General features: G+C 44.9%; 1 protein-coding gene across 3 annotated transcripts in view; it reads right to left on the reverse strand.

The window, feature by feature from the left end:
- Positions 1-2,423: 2,423 nt before the first annotated feature.
- SFMBT2 (Scm like with four mbt domains 2) overlaps positions 2,424-21,268 on the reverse strand; it is a 105,606-nt gene continuing 86,761 nt past the window's right edge. For all 3 annotated transcript variants that reach the window (XM_010407815.4, XM_010407814.4, XM_039570858.1), the window contains 5 exons: positions 14,567-14,742; positions 12,909-13,081; positions 10,926-11,174; positions 10,629-10,757; positions 2,424-8,649 (listed from right to left, as the gene is read on the reverse strand). In XM_010407815.4, coding sequence (XP_010406117.1) covers positions 8,509-8,649; positions 10,629-10,757; positions 10,926-11,174; positions 12,909-13,081; positions 14,567-14,742 — 868 coding nt within the window. In that variant the 3' untranslated portion in view covers positions 2,424-8,508. The remainder of the gene's footprint in view (positions 8,650-10,628; positions 10,758-10,925; positions 11,175-12,908; positions 13,082-14,566; positions 14,743-21,268) is intronic.

A 21,268-nucleotide genomic window follows, 5' to 3' on the forward strand; every position in this document is an offset into this window, starting at 1 on the left:
CAGCTCCATGTTTTTGCCTGGGAATATTACGCTTCATCATCCAAATGCCATCACTTATATTTTTTTTAACATGCTGTGGAAGTGCTGGGGAAAGGCTTGTTGCTGGAGGTCTTATTTTGACACCCCTCTGAAGGTCAGGTTAAACAAATGCCAAATAGGAGTAAGATTTGTCTAATTGGTCCTGCCTTGCAGAGGGGAAACGGTCAGCCTGACACCTCCAGGTGTCCTGCAGCACTATTTTTTCTCTGGTTTTATGACTTATTAGAGAAGACAGCATAATTGCAACTTCGGCTGAGATGTAGTTATAAAACCAACTTACAGTAATTGAGTACAGACACTACAGCAAGAGGTCTATCAGTCTTAAGAAAATATTGTAGCAGTAGAGGGACTTGGAGAATCATTCAATTTCACAGAAAGGCATGAATCTCGAAATTAAAAAAGCAGTAAAACTGCTATCAACAGCAGCAGTAACAGTAACAACATGGTTATTAAAAACAATAATTATTTGCCTTGAAAGTCTGTCTACGAACCGTGGGAGTGAAATATAACTACCTGCTTGTTTTCATTCTGTATGCAGGAAAGAAAGATGGTGTTTCCTCAGAGACCTGAAAATTTAACTTTAGTTTTGTAGGTGTTTTTTAATGGGATGGTTGACATGTTGGTGTTCATACTTCCACCTACATGACTGCTTGATTGTGTCAACAAATCAGATCAAGTATCTGGAAGACTTTCACAAATTAATTGTACATGAAAAACACTAAAAATGGAGGTGGTCTTCAAAATCTTGGCCTGTGGTATCAGAAGCAAGACTGGCTGGTTGGTATTTTTCCCCTCAGGAAATGATATATGGCAACCATATTTCATGTGTTGGTCATTAATTTCAAGGAACTCAGTTGGGAGTATCTTGCCAGCGTTTTACTAAAATCACTTCCCATTCTCCAAAAATTAGCTCTTTGCAGAGCTCTGAGCATGTCTTGCCTCAGCTGGGGCAGAAATTTAAAAACTGGTGTCTGAACTTGGCATTACTTTTAAATGACTATGTAATGAGCTATGGGGAGATACATGGATTTATTTTCACCTCTGGATTCTGAAGAGCATCATAAACCATTCAAGCTTCTGCTCTTTCAGTTTTATGCTGCCATCAGATTCACCTCAGAATTATCTCCTTTGATAAATCCTTCCCATTCTCTACCTTTCAGGGAGCTCTTCTGTGGTCCAGCAGGGCATTTGTCAACACTCAGCAGTACCCATTGGTCTGATGCTTTATTCTCAAGGCTGTCTGGACAGGTCACGTCACTGACTACCCACACTTTTCTCCTCCCAAAGCCTGGACTTTAGGACAGTGTCATAGGGAGTCAGACCACAGGATTATCACCCCAAGACTTGTTGACATCGTAAAATAACAATCTTTGCAGTGGCTTGATCCCTTTGTAAGTCACCCTAGCCCCACTTGCTTGCCCATGGTTGTGTTTTTGCCTGACAGAAAATAGCTGGTCTTGATGAATCAGAGAAATGGTGGAACACAGAGGGAGAAATTTTGTTTCTCCCCTTTTACTGTATCCACAAGAGGCATCTAAATAGGAGTGATGGAGCAAAAACAAAAACAAGAGTCATCCAAACACTTGTTAGCCAATTCTGTGGACTCTGTGCTCACTCTCTCCCATGCACACATCAATGGGTCCTGTCGGGGTGTGCACCACCCTGCTTCCACTGGGGCAGAGGGGATAAGTGATGAGACCAGTGACAAATGCGTGGTAGCCAAGCTAGTCCAACTCACAGAGACCCTCACAGCAGGATTCAGGATGCCATAAAAAGGTGTGAAAGGTGACAGGACTTGCAAAGCTGGAATTTAAGCTCATTTCACAGCCTGTAACTGCAGGGAAAACATCACACGAGACACGTAACACAAGGTTTTGCCTGGCAAAGCGGGTATGTCCGAAGCCCACCCTTTGGAATGAATCCACAGCTTTTTCCCCACTGCAGGATAGCTTCCCCCATGTCCAATGGCTGCTGTGCACCTGGGGAAGTTTTATTTTTTGCCTCCCTACTCCATGTGCTGTGGCCCTGCTGTAACTCTTGTCCTGCCACCAGTGACTCCTCTGTCACTACATTCTCCTTTGCCTGTTGCTCACTGGATTATTTTCATTCCTTTCACCCTCCTCCCTTCACTTTCCTAAAAACTCATTGGATGCTGTTGCCTCCCCTCACCACTCACCATCTTCCTTGTTTCACATCCTGCTTCTGGGAAGAACTTCCAGACACATAAATCCAAACTTTTGGCATCTATGAAGGGTATCAGGGAGGCTGTGCTGTACCTCTGGAAGTTTGGGGGCTCAGTGAAGGCAAAACTGATCCAGGCAGCTTGGACACACAGATACATCAAAACACAGCCCTGTCAAGCAAAAAAAACCACCCTGGAGAGATAAATGACTTATTGTTACTTTATTAACAACGTGGCTTACAACTGTTTCAAGTAAAAAGGGATTTCATTCTGAATAAAAATTAAAATATAACTCTGAATATAGATTTTCACTTATTTACATGAAAACATATATACAGAATAGAATCTTACAGCAAACTGACAACATGCCCTTCGCCCTGGGAACTTTAAAAAGTAAAAACACCAGCATTGATTGATTTATATGTATATATATATACACATACATATACACGCACATATATATACATATATATACACGCACATACGTATCAACACACCAAAGGGATTATGTACACAAACTTGGAGTCAAAACCTTCAGTACAAACTGGAATGCAAAACAATTTGAAGTTTTCCAACGTGCACCACCACGAATGGAGCATAACTGCTGGTTGTGGAGCAAATTCCTGCTGTTCCGTGAGAGACAGGAGGGTTTAAGCGCTTGCCTTGTCCTACACAAGGCACATGAAAAGACTCAACTCCCCTCCAAGGCTGCATTTGAGACTTTCACCTCTCTTGGCCCACACAGGACACCCCTGCCTGTGCATGTGGAAGTGTCATGGTACCATTCCCAAGGAGTCTTCCAGCAAGCAGGTCCCTGAAGGCAAAGGCTGCTGGAGTAACTGCATGTGTTGGCACACCCTGACCAGGTCTGGCAGAAGAGGGACTGGGAAATGGAATGCACACATGTACAATGTATAAATTATGGACATTTATATGTCCATCATCTCCAGTGAGGCTGGAGCCACAAGAAGCAGGTGGGGTGCCCTGGCAATGAGCATTTTCATCCTGTCACACCAGAACACTGATCCACAACCTGAACTCAGGGCAATGTCGCCTTTTCCTGTGGGAGACAGCTCAAGTTTTAGCCTGGTATTTCCTATGGAGGTCTGGAAGGTGCAAGACAACAGTCTTCAGCCCCCTAGCCCCACAAGACACACAGGAATTAGGTACAAGACAGACTGATTTTCCCTTCTATCCAGCCAAGGAGCCTAGAGACATCTGAGCCAAATTTCTGTACCTCCACAGGGAAAACACAATTAGAACCTTTCAGCATTGAAGAACTGAGTCTATTGCCAGCTTCTTTCCCTCCTCTCACCTGGCCCCTGCTGGGACTCAAAAACCATCTCTGCTGTGAAAAGAAAAGCTTTCAGGAATGATGCTCACAGACCCCAGCTGTGCTTCTGTTGTGAGAGGTCCCTCTCCACAAAGACACCTCAAACCCAGAACTCCAGCTTCTTTCCTTCCTGAAGCCCCCTCTCCCCTCTCCCACATCCCTGGCAGTCATCAAGACTTACCTTTTTCACTGTAAAAATTAACACAATAGACAAAAAAAAACCAAAAAAAGGCCACAAGTATTTGTAACTATGACCCAGGTTTGTGCAGTTCACATCTGTGAGAGAATTCCTGTGCATGGCACCAAACCCCTGCAAAACCACTCTTCTCCTGCAGGACAGCTGACATTTAAAGGACTGCTGGGCTATAAAATTCTCATCTTTGATGACTGGCTCATATTCTACATGCAGCCATTAACACCATCTACACTTCTTGCTGGAGTATTGTACCAAAGAATAAATCAGACCATTAAATGTCTCTGCTCCTTTACTGGGAGTTCATGAGCACCTAAGGACATGAGCCCTCTCTTGTGATGCCTGGCAGATTGCAGCTGCATTTCTGCCTTCTAGGAGAAGGAGGCATTTAAATTTTCTGTTAATTAAGCACAGACTTTTTGACTTCTAAGTAAGAGAAATTGGTGAAGATTTGGTCCCACAGCCCACACATCGGTGAGGGCCCTAATGCTAACCTCAGTTATTTCTGGATCAAATCCCAAGTAACAGATTCCTTTAGTTCTGGGTCAGCTGATGCGATGAAGAATATTACTGAGAGGAAAATATACATGCATCCACATTTTGAAAGAATTTTTACATGAATATACTGTATAAAACATCTCCAAAACTCACAGGATTGTGGGTGAAGGGGTATTTGTTGAGTGTATCAAAGTTAGAAAGTGTACAGTCACAAGAAAAAAAAAAATCCTAATGTTCAAGATGTTGCAGATTACAGAAAGTATTTCCTGGAATAAGGAATCAGCTTTGCAATCCCAAGCGATGGAAAATACAGCGTGACATTATCTTAGCACCAAAATGGAGCCCTTGGGACCGTACTTATCCACGTGCAATAAAGCTGGTTTTAATGGAGTTCAGTCGCAGCATGTTCTTCTCTTTTGGCACTTGAATTTGGAAATGAGAGGAACACTCTGAGTTCATCATTTTCCAGATGCACTGCACCAGGAAAGCAGAAAGTATCTGAAGTGCCCTGATTGTACGGAGCGTCTGAAACACGGACACAGCACAGCAGCTCTGCCAAATTCCATTCTGTGCCCTGACAAGACCAAGGCAGGCTTTAAGGTGACTGAATGCTGATGATGGCAGCCCAACATTGCCTGGTTTGCCTTCAGAGGGCTGAGACAGGGACACCACACAACTGGGACTGCAAAAGGCCGAAGGTCAAAGCCAAGGAATGGCGACTTTCCAGGTTAAGGCAAATTAGCTGTTTGCCCAGAGTAAAATAAAGGAGTTTAGGTGTCCCACTTACAAACTGTGTACATCTCAGCAAGTATCCAAATACCTCTGGCAGTGTGGGTCAGGCCATCTCAGCTAGGACATGTACCTACTGGATACTTCACTAAGGACAGGGTGTGCTTGGATTTTGGTGTTTCCTGAGGGCACACAGCATTTTTAGGCAGTTTCTGCACCCTGCAGGACCAAACTATCAAGGATTATGGAATATAGGTAACACAAAAGAGCTGGAGACCCTGAAATCCCTCTCAGAGCTGAGGGGACTTCATGCCTCTGAGAGGTAGGAAAAGCCAGGGCTTGGTCATCCTGGTACTGAGTTAAAAAATGAGAGTCTGGAGGGGAGCTGTGTTTGTGAACTGAAAAAGGAAGAGAAGCCCTGAAACCAAAGACCACTTTTCTTGAAGAGCATCCATGACAGCAGGAGGAAGGCAGGACAACCAGCCAGGGAATCATGGACATTCCTTAAGTTATTGATTTCATTCAATTCAGAGATGGATGCTTTGGGCCTGCAAAGTGGGAATTGGCTGATAATCTCAAGGCAAAGGTTGTGAAAGGAGCAGGGACCTGCCCATGGACCTGTTCAGCCTGATGAGCGCAAGCTCCAAAGAAGCCAGTGCAGATGACGATGGGCAGGCACCACACACTCTTCAGCCCCCTCTTTTTGTTCCAAAAATGCCTATCTTTGGTCCTATGCCCAAAGAGAGTCCAGTAACACCTGCAAAGCCTTCTGTGTCAGTGTGCTGAAGGTCAGCATCCAACAGCAAGGGCTGCTCCCCAGCCCTTGGCAACGGCCTTGGATAACCATGAGTTCAGCACTTCACAGCAGTGGCCTTTTGCAGCTGATAACACAATAAACTTCAGGCCTAGGTGCCAAATTCAGGACAGGGAGGCGAGAAGATGTGGCTTCACCACTGTCATTCGTGTATCTGTGAAGCAGCAGCAGCTCTGAATTTAACTTACAATCAATCAGGTCTGGACCAAAAACACCCCCAAACTTACAGTGGTTTATACTTCTACTTTGCAAAGTAAAGTGGCATTTTACCCTAGCAAGATAGGATTTCCATCATCTCCTTTGAAATACATTACTCCAAAGCTTTACTGATGTTCCAGAATTTAAATGAAGTCCAGGCAAGAGTGATTAGTTCCTTCTGATCTCTGCTCAATCTGAGCACATTGTCCAGTTAAACCACACACCAACCATTCTCCACTTGTGTAAGAAACAGCCAAAGAAGTTCAGCTCCAGCTTTTCTGGAAAGCAATCAATGCAACAGACAACAGTACCCCAATCCCATATCTCTTTCCAACCTGCAGACTAAAAATAAACAGTAAAGCATTTACCACCCAAGGTAATTTTAGCATAAAGATTTAGCTTATCAACTTCTCTGAAAGGACAGAGAGTGATAAATGAGGCAACACTGATGAACAGTAAAGTGAAAGACAAATGGTGAGGAGAGAGAAACCTGTGGAAATAAAAGAGCCAGCTCAAGGTAAAATTAGAACTTTTTTGTTGTTGTTTAATAGTTCGAGTTTTCAATATGATTAAACTTCCCTGAACAATCAGTAAAGATTCCCATGTTCTTGGCTCTATGCTTCACCCATTCCCTGCTTGGCCAGGACTAGAGCTGGCTGCTCTCAGAGTCTGTGTGTGTCTGCTCCCCGATTGTGCCTCCACGAGGAATTAGCTGCCATAGGAATATCTACAGTTACAAGGCTGATGGAGACAAAAAATGACATTTTTGCAGTGTGTCCCAGAAGGCATTAAATGTCTCTGACAAATCCCAGAGGCCAGAAACTCCAAGACCATCAGAGCAGCAAAAGAAGCTGGATGTGACGAGTAAAGGATTGGTGCTGGAACGCTGTTCAGCAAACAGCCTTTCTGCTTCCCTTCCTTGGAATGTCCTCATGCGCCAGTTCTCCTGACAGAATCCTCCCAGGAGCTGTCTCCTGCTGACAGCTGTAACACCAGGACTGCGCTGAAGCAAGGAGGAGATGGGAGAAGCAGCCTCCCTGATTTTCTCAGCTGTGCCCTCACTTTGCTGGGTGCAATCCTTCTGTCTTTCAGAGGTGAAACAAGGAGCAACATTTTTAGGGGACCCTGAGAGGGATCCAAAGTAGTTCTCAAACAGTTGCAGTGACCCATTTCACTGCTACTGTCAGTAGGAAATCCAGTCTAAAACCCAGGTTTTTTTAATATCTGCCCCGCTACAGAACCATGTTCCTGGACTTCTGAAGAACAAAACCCCACCATTTGATGCAGAGGCAACTAATACTCCCTTGAACGGATTAAAACTTGAACAAGATCTTCAGTACAAAACAACAGCTGAGAACAGATCCAGTCCTGTCCATCTCCCACGTAAGAACATTTCTGATGAATGTCTCAGCATCTGGTCCAGCCTGCAGCAGTTGCACCCATCCCATTCCTCAGTGGCAAATCAGGAAACTCACTGAAAGACCAGCTAGGAATTCCCAAGTGATGCATAGCAAACAGAGTCAATGCTTCTTGCCTAACACACTCGCTGGGCAAGATTTAGATCTATTCCAGAGTATTTATTTCTCAAGGTTGTCTCTCTTCTCCAAAGAATTTAAGAAGGAAACCAAAGAAGGAGAACGCAGCAGGTGCAGCCTGGTGTTGGTCAGTAGGTTCTTCTGAGCACAGGGGTAAGCAGGAGTCCCTGATCCCAGTCTGCTGTCACCATATGGCTAAAAGTCAGGTTGAAAGCCTTCATGTTCCTGTACAAGAATGCAGCATTGTACAGATCCCATCACAGAGATACTCAGCTGATTGTGCAGAGCCAGCGTGGCTCAGGATGTGCTGCTGCCCCACCAGGTCCTGTGTCACCCCTGTCAGTTCACTGCAACTTTGATACCAGAGAGACCATGGGTTGAGTCCCCTTTCAAAACTGACTCAGGAATTACCAGCGTAGCCTGGTGTAACACTTTTTCCTTTTGTAAAACAAGAGAGGTGGAAGAAAAGAAAAAAAAAAAAGCCCATTGATCACCAAGATCAAATTTGCAGTTAAACCCCAGGTAATGCTACAAATGATCACTTACATTTCAATATGAAAGAAGAGTGTCAGAGTTATCTAAAAGAAATATTCATGTCCAGAAATTGTCCTAGACAAAGCATCACCATCTGGGAACGTCTGACCCTTCTCCTAGGGAATGTGTCTGCCACTGGTAGGTTTGGTTTGGTGACAAACCACCTGATCCGTGCTGGCCTTGCACCACTGGGCAATGGGTTGGAGAGGCTCAGGAGAAGAGATGCCAGCAGTCCTTCCATGTGCTTTACAAGTACAGAAAAATTAGTTCCATTTGTTGCTAGTTTTCTTTTGTGTTTTTCTTCGCCGCTATGGGTTAATTCCCAGTGCTTCCAATTCCACTTGCTCTCAGAAAAGAAAAAGGATATGGGGGAAGAAAATCTCTTGAACAAGCTGAGATGTTAAAAAAAGACAGGGAACAAGGAGGAGGACAGGAAGGAACAGAGAACTGCAGTCAGTTGGCATACTGTGCATAGAAAGCAACTTTTACTCGCTCGATCTGGTGGCACAGTTTGATGGCTGGACCCAGCTTCAGCTCCATGCACTCCTGCACTGTGGGCAGCGTCAACAACAGGAGGGCCTGGCCATCGATGTCCTGGGGAAAGAAACACAGGGAAAATGGATTTGTCTGTGGACCCTGGAGGGCAGAATGTGTAAGTGAGTTTGGAGGAACAAGAAGGGAAGTTTGCCCTAAAAATTCAGTCCCTTTGTCCTCGGCTTTTTTGTCCCGCTCTGACGCTGCCCATCTCCCTTCCCTGAGATACATGTTTTTTCAGAAGTTGTCTTGGGTCTCTTCATAGGTTCTCACCTTAACCCCCAGTCTGGGAAAAGCCTCACAGCTGTTGAAATGAGGGATCACCTAAAGAACCTCTGCAGAGTCCACAGACATCTGGTCAGTCCCATTTCATGCCTGAGGAACTGAAACAAGGGGCAGGCTGCAGAGACACGAGGAGGGAGCTGAATGGAGAAACTGATGCTGGTCCCACTGCCAAGTCAGACCCTTTCCCCACCTCCTCTGGCCCACAATTTGCTCAGCACAGGTTTGTGTCTGCCTTGCTCCATGCCCTGTCCCCAGGTCCACCCAGGACCTGCCCTGTTCCCCTGCTGAATGACCAAGAAAGAGGAGCCCCGACTGCCCAGAGCCCTTGCAATCTCTAATGCCCCACAGTCCCAGAATAGTGTAAGCTGGAAAGGACCTCTGCAGGTCATCTCCTTCCCTCAGGCATAACTCCATGAACCAGTACCCCAGATGAGCAATTTTACTGGGGACTACTGTTGGCTTTATGATCCTCTTCTTAATAAAGAGATTGAGTTCTCTTAATTCTTTAATGGACTGAAATGATGATCAGGCCACAAAACTGCTTTTTACCCCTTAGGGAAGATCAGAGCCTGTGCACAGCAACTCACAGCCAACATAAACTCCTCAGGACAGCCCTGATTAGGCAGCACTGAACACAAGGAGGATTTAGACACTTGAAGTGCTGCTTTGATCAGGACTGTCTGCAGCTCAGGTTCATCCTCCACTGAAGGCTGATGGCATGGCCCATTGCACCAGAGCTTCACAAGGAAAAGCTCCAGCCATCTGTGTTTGATTCAAGTCCCTATAAAACTCTCTGGCAAAGGAGAGACAGGGTTGGCCTCCACGCCCTGGCGTTGTTCCAGGCTGGTTAACAAATGGCTGGAGCTCGCTGTGACACAGCAACTGCAGCATCCTGCTCTGGAGAGTTGCACTCGCTCCAAACTCACCCTCCACCTTCTCCCAGCCACAGCAGCTGGAGTTATCCATGGTGAAGAATCAGTAATAGTTCAATGAGCAGTTGGCCACACCACTGACTAATTAACCACACTTACTTCTTCCTAACTATGGCTCGTTAGTGCTGCCCTTTACCCTCAGCAGTGGCTGCTACTCATTAGCCAAGGAATGGCTTTTTCCATAAAAGTTTTACATGCTCACACTGGCTTGAGATGAAGAACATTGGCTTCTGCTCCTGCAAACCTATCTCCTTAACGAGGAGAAGATTGGCATCTCCTAAATTTAGGTCATCCAAGGCCTGACTGGCAGATCTTCAGAGGAACATAGCTAGGAATGGGGTACCTACACACTAGAGGCATCTAGGTGTTAATGGCAAAATTCAGACAGCCAGCTTTGGCTTCAAGCAGCACTCTTCTACTTCCCAGGCCAGTATTTTAGAACAGGATGCAAGCCATGTGGCCAGGAGAAAGCCTGGTATGTGCCAGGCAGCCATTACCTGTTTTTACACTGAGGTTCCTACCTATGGGACACCGGTATGGCACCACGGACCTTGGCATGAAACGACCAAACCTGCTTTCCCCAAGGGTTTTTCATAAGGCTATTGAGTTTCTGGACTCTCTGAGGATCTGGCAAGGCTCTGACTCAAATTCCTAAGGGTTTACATGCCTTGCCAAAACTGGTGTTATAACTTGGCCTGATGGATCTGAAGTCTGGTCATGATCTCTTTACCAAAGCCCCAGGCCCAGCCAGCAAGGTGGGATGTGCTGTTACACGAACAGGCACCACAGACACAAAGGGACAAGTGACAAAAGGACTCCTACCTGCTCCTGAAATATTTTGGCAAGGGGTGCACAGTCAGTGAGTTTAATAAACCTCACGACATCAGTCACAGTCCACTCCAGTGGGTTACTGTCCAGGACAAGCTTCTCTTCCTCTTCTTGCTTAATTTCCTGCAAATAGAAATAAAAAAAAAAAAAAAAAAAAAAAGGAGGAAAGTTTTCATAAAGCAAACTACATTCTGTGGAGAACCAGGGCAGGGATACCCCCCTCAGGCCAGGGAGGTTTGGCCCTGAAGGTGAATTTAGGAGGAATTCTGCTATGAAACGGGACACACTCACTTCCTTGGCTTGCGTGCCCTTCTCTGCCTCGCTGTAGGCGTGGGGCTGGGGTCTCCGGCTCCGGCGGGCTCTCTCCGTGGGAGGAGGCCTGTCCTGCTCGGTGCTGCTCCGCAGGGTGACCGCTCGCCGGGGCCTGGTGGAGGGCACCTCGGCTGAGGATGTGTCCGTCTGGTCATCCCGCAGCTCCGAGCTCGTTTCCTCGCTCCCCGTCTCATCCTCCATCGCGTCCGGCTCGTCGTCCTCGCTCTCCTGCACAGAGAAACAGCATCCAGGAGATGGATACAGCAGCAAATCCAAAGGCACGGGGTCAAACTGCATTCCCATGGTCATGCTGGTCCGGGGTAACATTTATTTTAACTGAATTACCTCGTTTTCATTACAGCGCTAAGTGAATTAGCCCTCGATTTAGGTTTGTTACAAAACATAGAAGAAAAAAAGTACGTGGCAGAAAATCCTTTTTCTCCTCCTAGCTAAAGGTCAACAGCAATAACTCATCCAGCATGAAATGTTCCTCTCTTGGGCTGGTATCTCAAAACCTGTGGCGCTGCAGATGCACAGGAGGAGAAATGGAAAATACTACGAGGATAAAATGAAATTCAGGTTGATTGAAATGAAGTAAGACCAGAAACAGGCTTGACTTTAAACCTTCACATTGCTTCAAATTGGTTTGGGTGTCATTGGTCCTGAAAAAAGGGAAATTTTGGTGCCTTTTGTAAATATCTACATGTTCAAGATAGCACTCTTCTAGTGACAATTCTGCAAAACTCAGGACAGAGGATTTCACCCAGATTTCCCTGCTTCCAGCCCAACACTGAACTGCTGGAGGTGAAGCCCAAAGGTCCATTTAAAGTATTACACCAGATTCTTGTTACTTCTGTCACACAGAGCTTGCAAGCACACACCAGCTGATGGAAACCGTGCATTTTGAACCTTATATACACGAGTTGCCCAAACAGCTTTGACAGCTTAGCTCTGATCCAAGTGTGAGCAGGCACCCAAAGCTGTATGCTCAGGTATTGAGTGAAAGAGCAATTTAGACAAAGATAGTTGTACTGGCTGAAAGGTTGAAAAACTTTGCTAATGGTTGATTTAGGCTTAACATAAGTTTAAGTTCCTCTGAAGCAGGTATAATCTAAGGAAATGAAGCAGAACTACACCTGAATGAGGACCAAGCCGTGAAGATGAAGGCAATCAATGGAAAGCTGAATAAAATACCTTACTCTAGTTGAAGTAGAGGGAATTTAAGTAAAACAGTTTTATTTCACATTGCACAAAGCAGCAATCACTGGCACTCAGCTGAGGAAGGGAAACCACACATGAACCTTGTTATTGCTACCATGGGAAAAGCCCCCAGAAACAGCCCACACAGAACTAAGTCTATTCCAGGTTTAATTTGGAGATGAATCTTTGCTGATGCTCAGACCCTGTCGCATCACACAGCAGAGTGGAAAGACTGAGCCCTCAAATTCTGTATCTGGGACACAAACCATTTGCTTGTATGCTAAGGCTTGATGTCGTGAGCCAAAAAATATGACAAATAGTTAACGAAAAAAATAAAATTCCTTCAAACCACAATGGCTCATGAGCAATCATTATTTATTATAATACTTAGAGCTCTTAGACATGGATCACAGAGTTCCTTCACTCTGCTAAATGCTGTACAAAGCATCTAACAGGCTCATCTGCCTGCTTTCAAGGAAGGAAATAAAACAAAGATATATCAGGCAGCACGTCAACCAATGAGCATTGGGAAGGTGGGAGCAAAAAATCTGCTTGCTACTTCTGAAATGGACCAGGTAAAAATCCCCAAAGTGCCCCAATAAAACCAGTCTGACCTTAGAAGAACAGAGGAGCAAGGAAGGGTTCAAAACAGAAGCTAGAAATGTTCAGGTGTGCTGAGAAGCCCCCCAAAAGGAAAATGCAGAATGGGGGACAAAAAGAAGCCCCAAAGGGTTTTTGCTGATTTATCCCAGCAACACAAACCTCTGCAGAGGCTGCAGCATTCAAATCCACAGCTGAAGACCTCCTTTTCTTCTGCACAAAGATGGATTTCCGCCTCTTTCTGCGTCTGGCTGGCTTGACATGGCCACTTTTCGTGTTGTTATTTTCCCCAATTGGTGGCTTAATGATTTTTTTCCTCTTCCCATAGTAATAAGCTGGAGAAACGAAGCACAATGCCCATTAAAAACTTTAACCACCAAAAGAAGGAACCTTGCCTTGCTTCCTTGCTACAGGTTCAGGAATGTATTCTAGGTACAATTTAAACTTTAAAATACATTGATTTGGAAAAAAAATGTCCAGCATAAACACAAGATGCCATGTTGGACTAGCATAGGGTGTTACAGCTGTTATGTATCCAGATTTATTGATGATGAACGAAGACTTCAGAATTTAACAGTATGTGTTTACGCAGAGCTGAGCAGTGATTTGGAGGGACACAGGCCAACAAGTTCCAGATTTGATCCCATGCAGTTCTGTGTGAGGTAACAGTCTCAGACACCCTTCCACTTGGTAATGTTTTCAGCAGAGAGGGGAGAGGGCCAGCTATCCTCAATCACGAACAAAGGAATGGGTTTTTATTGCTTTCAACTATTTTGCGGCCCAAGTTGAAATTAAGGATGTGAGTGTCCCCTTTCAGACTCTTAGATGCTTGTGTTAAATGCCTTCTGACATGTTTTGGGGATGAAAGACACTCTGCCCTTGACCATGTAGGGTATCCCAGGACAACTAAAGTGGCACTTGGCACCCATGCCAAAGTTCGTAACTAAACTGAGCCTTTCAACAAATCAATGGAGTTTAGAGGAAAAAATTAATCCAGTCACATAAACCCATCAACTTGGAGATGGGACAACCTCAGCTGGAGCTCCCCCAGCTGCACTCCTCCAGCTCCCCATTTGCTACCAGTGGGAGCCAGGACTCCAGCTCAGGTGTAGACTTCTACAGAGACCCATCCTCAGTGATCTCAGTATCCCCCTAAGCCTACCCCTTCTTCTACTGTGGCACCAAACACAAGAGAATCGCTTTAAATCAATCATACTGCTTTCTACAACCTTTGTGGAAGAAGGACAGCACTCTTCCACTCTCCTGACCTGTTTAAGAGCCAACAGTATCAGTAACATTGATAACAACAAGTGCTGAACACACGCCTGACAACAGCCTTCCTGAAAAGGCAGGATCATGTCTAAATATTAAACACTGAGTAGGGAGTCAGTGTTCCCAAATCTTCCAGCATCTCAGCACTGTGGTACTGGCCTGTGCTGGTGTGTATGCCAGAAATCTTTACCAAGAGGATTCATCTCACAAAATGAAGCCCTCTCAGATGTAGCAAGTTTAAATCTCAGCTTCCCACTACAGGTTCCTTTTATGTGATCCTTGTGTTAACTTTAGATAAGAAAGAAAGTCAAGACTTTAAAAAAATTATGACTTTCAAAGAGATATATTAGGATGGAGTGAGATGGGGCAGTTTTCTGGTACAGGATTCTAAGGGAACCTGTGGTGGCCTCAGGATTAAATAATTGCTCTTAGATGAGATGAATCCTAGTCAGTATTAACATATCACACAACTCCTTTTCTTCACCACACACCATCTCCCACTTCTCTGGCTCCCAGCCAGCACCAAGAGGGATTTTTCCAATACTCACTGTACTTGGTTTTGGTGTGGATGGAGCAGTTCTCAGGGCAGACTTCGGCCACCAGCACAGGGCTGAAGAGGTTGGGGCAGCACTCGAGCTTTGCGCAGACCCTCCTGCAGAAATCTGCCACCTGGTCCGACGTCCGCACGATCTTCACGGTCGCCCTGTACGTCTTCCCTCTGTACCTAGGGAGTAGTACAAGACCCCATGTCACCAATTCAGCAAAATCCTGTGGTGCTACAGACCAGACTCTTCCTCTGCCAGGGAGAGATCCTCCCTAGGGACTTTTGGGAGAGGGTCTCTTTTGGGAATGCAGGCAGAACACGTCTACTTTTTTCAGTGGCTGCATTTCAGATGGACTCGAGGAAGGAAAGGGTGAAATAAATTGAAGGTGTGGACATGATTTGGGAAGGGATCCATGTGCACACTGGATATATCTGTAGATAGGGCAAGAGAAGGAAAAAAACCTCAGCAGCCGTGGTGAAGATACTACACAGGAAAGCAAGCCCTTATTATGAACTGATGGAAAGCTTTTGGGAGAGGGATGCAGTCTCTCTTCATATACTGACCCATGATCGTATGTTTATACACCTTGAAGAGCTTTCTGGTCACCATCCTGTGTTTGTGCTGAACTCTGTAAGCCCCCAGTGCACTTTTGGTCTTCTCCATTGCCATCTTTCCTGCTCCCACATCACATTCCAGCTCCAACAATCCCCAAGACTCATGGTGCCAGCCGTGGCTACCAGGACACATAATCATTGTGAAGAAATATCTGAGTGAAACAACAGTCTCTGCCACCCCAGGACCAGATGATTTCCCCAGTCACAGACGTGGGCACTACAAAACCTGAGGAACCCATCAGGAGCCTCTGGAGTTACTTTAACAGGACTGCAGCAACAGGCCCTAAAAACTGATTCCTACAGGGAGTGCTTGGAGCAGAAACCTGAAATGGAAGGTTTGTCTCAAATTTGCTATGCTACCAAAACATTTATTTTGGTGTTTTATACTAAGTGTTTCTGAGCGATAAATGGCTGAGAAAGATACAGTTACATCCCTGTTGTACTACAATGTAGATGTGAACCCTGGAAAACCAATTATCCCTGTAATTTATTAAACAGCAGCAGCAAGCTGTTGTAAACAGCGAGATAAGGTTTTTAAAACATCTCTTACGCATCCTGAGGAATTCAACACAAGAGACAACCACGTGTGCAGCCGGTGCTGTAGCATTATAAATGTGCTCAGAGGAGGGAAAAGTAACACACACGAAAGAAAAGAGGGAACAACAGTGGAAGAAAGGTTACTGGATGGGAGGCAAGGAAAGACAAAGATACAGTCACCAGGAAAAATGAGACAAAGCATTTATCACTGTATTAAGATCTGCAGTTTCCTAGCAGCTGCTGATAGATATGGGAGAGGAAGAGGAGGAGGTGGTGAAATAAAAATGTGACCAGAGAGTTAAAACATTCAGACAGCTCTTTCCAAAACAAAGGGGTGTGGGAAAAGGGTTTGAAACTGTGGCACATAAAGTGTTATGAAGGGGAAAACCAAATGAAACTTGGGTCTGAGAACAGCCCAGTCCAACCATCCTCAGGCGGCAATCCAAACTATCACCTCAACATAAAACCTAAACGAGCATTCCTGCAAGGTGCTGACTCTGATACCCCATTTGGTGCCAAGACAACCCTGGACTCATTCACCTGAATGCATGAATGACTTAATGAGCCAACTTTTCACACACCCTTAAAGACCTGGACAGATGATGTAAAAGGGAGAAGTGTTCCTTTCAGGAACAGAGCACTGTTACGATCCCAGCTTCCCTACGAAACAGCTGCAGAGGCAGGCTGGCTGAGGAGGGTTTGGCAATACCTAATACCAAAAAGACCAAATGCCACAGGCATTTAAATGTACCTACTTATAAAAGTTTTACATTTCTTTTCAATGTGTTTGAAAAGACTCCTGCACTTATTACTTCTCCAAGAGCCATTAAGTTTAACAACAGCCCAGATCGTTGGGTCAGTGAGTGGCAGCCTGCAGGATTTCACTGTGCTGCTTTCACCTGGACCCAAATAACTCTGCTTGGACTAAACCAGCACTTCCAGACAAGCACTGGCCTCACGGGTCTCCACACTGGAAAAATCATGGCACAGGGAGCACCTGTACCTACACCTCATGTGCCTACACCTTATTTTATGTCTGGATGCATCTGAATTTAACTCACATTTATTTGTCCTTGTTCTGACTTTCACCACTATGATGAAAAGACTGCATCTAGTTTTGTTTCCCTGCAAAAGCACTCTAATCAAATTGCCTCTTGATCTTCTTTCTTATAAGCTAAGAAGGCTGCCTGATGGGTATTATTCAAGGATGGCTGACTTTCTCTAACTGTGTGCTTCCTATTGTGTTTGGCTGCCCAGGAAGGACCCATTGTACTACAGTGCCTGCTGAAAGGAAAAGATGAAACTAGGAAAATGAACAACTGACTGATTTCATAGTCTGCTTTGAATGCAACACACATTTTAATTAACAGAGAGGATGGCAAAATGGAGATCTCCATGACTGCATCAATCAGTCTCAATAACCCAAGGTGTTAGTACTGGCCACAGCAATATAATTTTCATAATTTTGGTCTTGGCAGCACCTCTTTCAACCAGGTTCTACTAATATTTTCCACATTCCTCACACACTAAAGATTTTTAATGCAGGCACCACCAAATGTAATCTGAGCTGTTTCTAGGACAGCCATGTGGAAGGAGCTCCTTTGTCAGAAAACCTTTTCCATTAGCATCTCTCAAAAAGTTACCAACTACTGATACTCCTATTTATGTTTTTATACCAGGGCTCCTGTCTTCTCACTTGTAAGCAGCACGTATCTGCATGCATAGCATGGCAGCACTGCAGACTTGGAAAATTGCTGTGTCAAGGAGTTTTCTTAGAAATTGCTGCTCTTTAAAAAAAAATATTTTTCAGCTAAAACCAAAGGAACCTTTCTTTCCTCTTTCCCGTTCTCTGCCCTCAGATCCCAAACTCAGAGAAAACCTTAAGGCTGTAACTATTTTCATGAAAAATACACTTGCTGATCCATGAGCAGAAGTATTACATGAACAGCACTTTGCAATAGAGTTCTTCTGCTGAAGCTTCCTAAAATAGATGAGAGGTTCATAAGAACATACTGTCTTCTAGGAGCTCCAGTTAGGGACTGCTGTGTGATGACACAGAAAGCCTCATGCTGAAGGCACTTCAAACAGCAAGAACATTGAGAACCTCATTTTCAAAAGGCTCATTCTAAGGCATTCTGAAAATTCTTGAGACTAATTTGAACAACTCAGTAGATAAAAGCCTCAATTTCCTTTTGGGGGACCAAAAACTCCTTTCTGCTCTTTTGCAGTAAGTTTGTTCCGTCTTACTACCTTAAAGTCTGCCAAACATTAGGACTTAACTTCCTTCAAAGCTATTTTATCATCCAGAGGCACTTTGTACTCTTGAAGACAGGATTCAGAAAGGGCACTGGAATGCTCTGGTTTTAAGGCCTTGTCTCATTAAGTCTCCTCCCGATTACAGAAATACATGGTTTAAGTCATTCCACTGGTCCTGGTTTGAAAAGCTTTGTTAAAAATGAACATAAATTAATTTCCACTGTTTTTAACTCAATCCCAAACCAGTTGCCTCATCACATCAGGCACAACTCGGCCTTTGGTTCTTGTCAGTCCCTAAAGGTCGTCCCACATGTTCTCAGAAACGGCTTCCAAGAGGATTTGGCTAATAACCTTTCCAGGAAAGTTAAGCTGACAGCCTGTAGTTACTTGGATCCTCCTTCTTGCCCTTCTCCTGAGGACAGGTGTGATGATTGCCTTTTTCTAGACATCAGGGAACTTCCCTCATCCTCATCAACTTCCCCACATGGCAGAGAGTGGCCTTGCAATGACATTGGCCAGTTCTCCCAGGCAGAGTTGGCTGCATCCCAAATGCTTCCAGGCACTTGTGCACACCCAGTTTGCTTCCAGTGTCTTTGGATTCTTTTCCATTTACTGTGGGTAACACTTCACTCCCCCAAACAGGATCAGGGTCCTGGGAGGCCTGAGAGCAACCTTCACTAGCAAAGGCTGAGGCAAAGAAGATTTCAAACACCTCAGCCTCACCTATCACAAGTGAAAGGCAGTCTTCTAAAGCAACTGCAATGAAAAGGCTTTCTTTGAAATGCAGCCTCATAAATAAGCGATGATGTCTGGCATAGGGGTAAATATTCCTAGAGTTCAGCTGCTGGATTTGAGCAGCTCTCAGAATTTCATTTAATGAAGGAGTCCAGGAGTACTCATCTTTATTATTTTGATCAACTGGGCTTCATACAAGACCCAGGAGATAACTCTCTGCACACACTGCTTTTGTTTATGTCCAAAGTCCTGCAAAAATGGGTAAGTCCAAACAGCCCCACTATCAGCCCTTCGAAATGAAAACCCTTGAAAAGCAGAAAGTCCCTTAAGCAATTTATGTAGAATTGGGAAGGCAAATCGAGATGTAGGCACTGAACTTAAGAACATCAAAACTGTAAGGGTTGAATGCTGACAGCTTCAACTGGCCCTGATGGGAACTCAAGAGGATCAAGCCAGCCTGACATTTCTAACTCATCATCACCAATAAATCAGGTTTGACTCTTCTCACACAGAGCCAGCAGCGCTGATGGGAAACGGCTGCCATCACACAGAGCAAACACATCTCTCTGGACAACCCAAATTGTTTTATCTTCTTTGCAAGGTGAGCGTAATTGATTCCACAGTGGTCACTCATGACAGCAGAGTGAACTAAATGCAGGCTGTCCCAGCACTGAGATAATGCATGTCTGGCAGTGCAAAACCTGGCATTTGGGACAGTGGGAAAAGCAGCCTTCTCTTCACCAATTCCTTTGCTCTAGCCTTCTGCAGGGACTGTAAACAAACAACACCACCAAGATCCAAGGGGGTGCCAGTCCACATCAGAAGGAAGGTGGTGATACGATGTGTCCCATCACAGCTGGCTCTGGAGCGGTCATCCTTAGCAACTGGCACCATCCAGAGCCCCCATGGAGCTGGAAGTCGCTCATTACAGGTCTCTGTTGCTCATTGCAGGTCTCTGTTGCTCATTGCAGGTCTCTGTTTGAGATTTTGCAGCACTGTCACACCTGATGGAAGGTGTCACATGCTGTTTGCACGTTCCACAGTATCTGGTTTCATGACCATGTTTTCTTTTCTGCTCCTGCACAACCAAAACTTCTTGATGAAGCAATTCAAGAAAACTCAGGAAGGAAAAAAGAAGGAAGTTCTAAGGCAGCCAGACAGTCTTGGGGCAGGTCAACCCTCTGCCATCCACTCTTAAAAGTACTCAAACTACCCACAGGCAAGCTGCACAAGCACTGCTCTGTGAAGAGACCAGCCCCAGAAGCCAGAGAGTTTCAAGAACAAGGTGGTGTCCAGCCCCACAGGCTTTGTCTCCTCAGGAGCCAGAGGGCAATGCCACTCTGGAGGAGAATCCTTTGCTGTTCTCAGGAGACACTTCAAAACTTGCTGTCCCAGCTCTGAGCCTGTGATGATCCATTCTGTGGCTTAATAAAGTTGAAAGACGCTGCCTGACTCCCTGGAGAGCTGAGGTTGGTGCCTGCTGGGGCAGCTGGCACACAGGAACATGTACAGGGGCCATGACTGGGGGGCCAACATAAAATACGATCATGGATGGTGAGTTAAACATTTCTCAGGCTGTCTCCCATTAGAAATATGAATTGCAGCAGCCGTAAGAAATAGATATTTCTGCTTTTGCGCAAGGCAGATCCCCACACTCAAACAGGAAACCCCAACAAAATCCTACTCAGGATACTGCTGGTAGGAAAACTGCCTGTAAGCTCAGTTCTTTGCAGGAGGAGATGTTAAGATAGAGCATTACAACTTGATTTCACAACTGCTAAATATCTGTAGGAGTGAATTATCTGGTATTTGTAGCACAAGCTGTGGGATCCTAGAAGCAGTGAAAACCAGGTCACAGACAAAGACTTGTTTTTAATGAAAATCTGCACACACGAGGTTAACTTTTAGATTTCCATCCACAACATCTCCACTGACAAACACAAAAGCCTGACTTTCCCCACACGTGAAAGAAGGAAATTAAAAATAGTAGATTTTCATTTCAGTTTGCAATCCTCCTTCAGAAAAGCAGCCGAAGTGTACGCAGAATAGAAGTTTCTCAACTCTCTCCCTCAGCCAGAGAACACATGAACTCTCTGCAATATCTGCATGGGCAAAGATCAAATACAGCAGCCATCAACAGTGCTGTGTTTGGCAGCTATTCATATCAACCAAGAGAAAATTGCTTTTCTTTGAAAAGGAGTAACAGAGTTCAGTATAAAGGGTGAGATTCACTGCATTTAACTCAGTACTTAAAAAGTCAAGGTAACCATTAGTCAACAAAGAGAGCTGTCTTCAAAGAACTATTTGTTGGCATCCATCTTCAAGTGGGAAGAATTATTCTTCAGAAGGACTCTGGAGAGAGCTTAGGTGAGACTCCCCTCTTTTCAGAGAGACAACAGTTGTTTAAATACATCCTAAGTATAGTGCCCATTACATAAAGAAGACACAAATAGGTAGACTTTAATGTCATAAGAAGGAATTCAGAATTGAAGAATATATTCTAGAAAGGCATCAAATCCTGACCTGAATCTCTGATCTGTTACTACTTTGCCCTAATCACACT

The sequence above is a fragment of the Corvus cornix genome, chromosome 1A, assembly GCF_000738735.6.
Source record: "Corvus cornix cornix isolate S_Up_H32 chromosome 1A, ASM73873v5, whole genome shotgun sequence".
Lineage (NCBI taxonomy): Eukaryota > Metazoa > Chordata > Aves > Passeriformes > Corvidae > Corvus > Corvus cornix.